This window comes from Globicephala melas, chromosome 14 (assembly GCF_963455315.2).
Source record: "Globicephala melas chromosome 14, mGloMel1.2, whole genome shotgun sequence".
Lineage (NCBI taxonomy): Eukaryota > Metazoa > Chordata > Mammalia > Artiodactyla > Delphinidae > Globicephala > Globicephala melas.
Window position 1 is genome coordinate 9,893,104 of NC_083327.1, and position 2,033 is coordinate 9,895,136.

The 2,033-nt window shown below is 57.2% G+C and overlaps 1 protein-coding gene across 1 annotated transcript; it reads right to left on the bottom strand.

Moving 5' to 3' along the window:
- Positions 1-409: 409 nt before the first annotated feature.
- On the bottom strand, positions 410-1,361 carry OOEP (oocyte expressed protein). The gene is made up of 3 exons (XM_030859289.2): positions 1,199-1,361; positions 825-1,004; positions 410-489 (listed from the first exon to the last, which is right to left on the bottom strand). The coding sequence occupies exons 1-3, from the start codon at positions 1,359-1,361 to the stop codon at positions 410-412; spliced, it is 423 nt and encodes a 140-aa protein (XP_030715149.2).
- Between the last annotated feature and the right edge of the window lie 672 nt (positions 1,362-2,033).

Here is a 2,033-nt window from a genome sequence, read left to right on the forward strand (position 1 = left end):
TGCAAAAGAAACCCAAAGCAGACTGACCCTGCATTTCTGCCCCCTGTGCATGAGGGCCTGACTCTGACCATAAAATCATAAAAGGGTTAGTAGTTTCAAAACGATAGAAACTAAGAAAAAAACAAAAATAAACCCTCCACCTATCAGCCTCTCACATCAAGATATGAATGAACAGAGTCAATCTTTTATAAATTTGCTTAATTTTGAGTGAGCCAAGATCTTTATGCCATTGGAAAAAGGAAATTCATTTATTTACTAGAATGGCACTACAAACTCACGTTTGCAGCAAAAGAATGAAACCACTGTCCATCAAGATACAGGAAAAAAATAAATGCACGGATTTAAGGATATTTGCTTCTCCTGAACTTTAGTAGCAGAAGGAGGACTGTTCTCGTGCCCCGGAGAGCACTTATGCAACAGGACTCTGGGGGACCTGGGGACCTGGTGCCTGGGCCTTCAAGAACTCCTCGAGTTGTTCCATCTTCTCAGCTGGAGAAGGAAAAATGCTCACTGCTTCAAACTACTCCTTCACGGGGGTGGATGTGTGCTGGCAGCATCATTTTTCGGGGTGGAAGCTCTGAACCTAGGACCTGGAAACAGCGGCGCGACCAAGCGGAGGCTGGCACGGGCAGTGAGGGGCCTGAATGCATCCCATCTCAGCCTACCTTCCCAGGGTCCTGCTTGGACTCCACTCACAAGGGATGCCCAGGGACCACGTGTAGCATACTGGGAGTTTTGGCAAGACGGAGGCTGCGAGCAGACCAGGCATGGCCAGGTGGCTCCCCCGTGGCTCCCTCCCCACGCACGTTTTCCATGCCCCTCACCTCGGGCGCGCTGCTCCCGGTGACTCGACGCCAGGCTCAGGAGCACGCTCTTCACCCGGCGCTGGACAGCTGGCCGCCCGAAGACGGTGATTTCCACCAACTTCCCGGCGTGAACTGCGTCCACCGTCAGCAGGGCCTGGCTCATCCACTCCATTTCCGGAACCACGGCTCGGTCCGGGCCTGAACACGAAAGGAGAGACTGAGCGGGGCACGGCGAAGGGCAGGAGGAGCTGGCCCGAAGGGGACGGGACGGGCAGGGCAGGAAGCCAGGCACAGCGCATCACACGCGGCCCGCGCGTCCGGAAAGGGCTGCGGAGCGCGGCTCGGCGGCCTCTCCCGACTGTGGGGCCACCACCACGCCCCGGGTCGCGCACCGAAGATCGAGTCGGCCAGCCACGCCTCCAAAGAAAACACCAGCGGGTTCCTCAGCTCCTGCACAGGAAACCACCACGGCCGGGAGCGAATCCGTGGCGGCGTAAATGGGAACCCCAGCAGCCCGTCCCCCCGGGCCTCGGCGGCGCCCGCGTCGTCGACCATGCTCGAACCGGCAGCCAGCGGGTAAGGGGCAAGCAGCTCTCGCGGGATTTGTGGAGGCGCGAAGTTGGGCCCTTTACGGCTTGCGGCCGGCTCCGCCCCCTCCGGTGCACCTGCGCCCTGCTCCCGGGCGGCCCTGTGGGCGAGGGCTCCGGGGGCTCTTCGTACCGCCACCCGTGGCGTCGCCCCGCTTTCTCCTCCGCCCGGAACCCCGGCGGCTCTCGGAGACGCCGCCCGGTCAGGTAACGCCCGGCCCCGAGGCGCCGGGGTTGATGGACGGTGTGGTTGGCTGGAGCGGGGTCCCATCCAGGCCCGGTCCAGGTTCAAAGGTTGCGCCCGAGGAGGGTAAGGCCGAGGGCGGGCTCGTGGAATGTGCATCTTCTCTTTCATCTGCCTCTGGTTCGTTACCGCTTCAGAATCATTCAAACAAGTGCGTCGTGTTTAAAATACAGACGTCAGACGTGGGCATTCTAGAAACGTAGCAAGTGGAGACAAATCTCGTTTATTTCCAAAATTAAGAGACGACGAGTGTTGATGCACATTTCTTCCCAATGTTCTTAATTTTAGTTAAAAGTTTAAATTGTGAAAGATTTCACACATTTAAAAAAGTTGTATAACAAACACTCATGTACCCCCCTACCCCCCATTTAACAAGATGTTAATATTTCCCACATT

Excerpts from the sequence above, each read along its gene's own strand:
- OOEP (XM_030859289.2), bottom strand. The coding sequence starts at position 1,361 with ATGGTCGACGACGCGGGCGCCGCCGAGGCCCGGGGGGACGGGCTGCTG. Across the intron at positions 1,005-1,198 it reads GCTGGCCGACTCGATCTTCG|GCCCGGACCGAGCCGTGGTT; the intron begins GTGCGCGACCCG and ends TTTCGTGTTCAG. Across the intron at positions 490-824 it reads CCGGGAGCAGCGCGCCCGAG|CTGAGAAGATGGAACAACTC; the intron begins GTGAGGGGCATG and ends TTCCTTCTCCAG.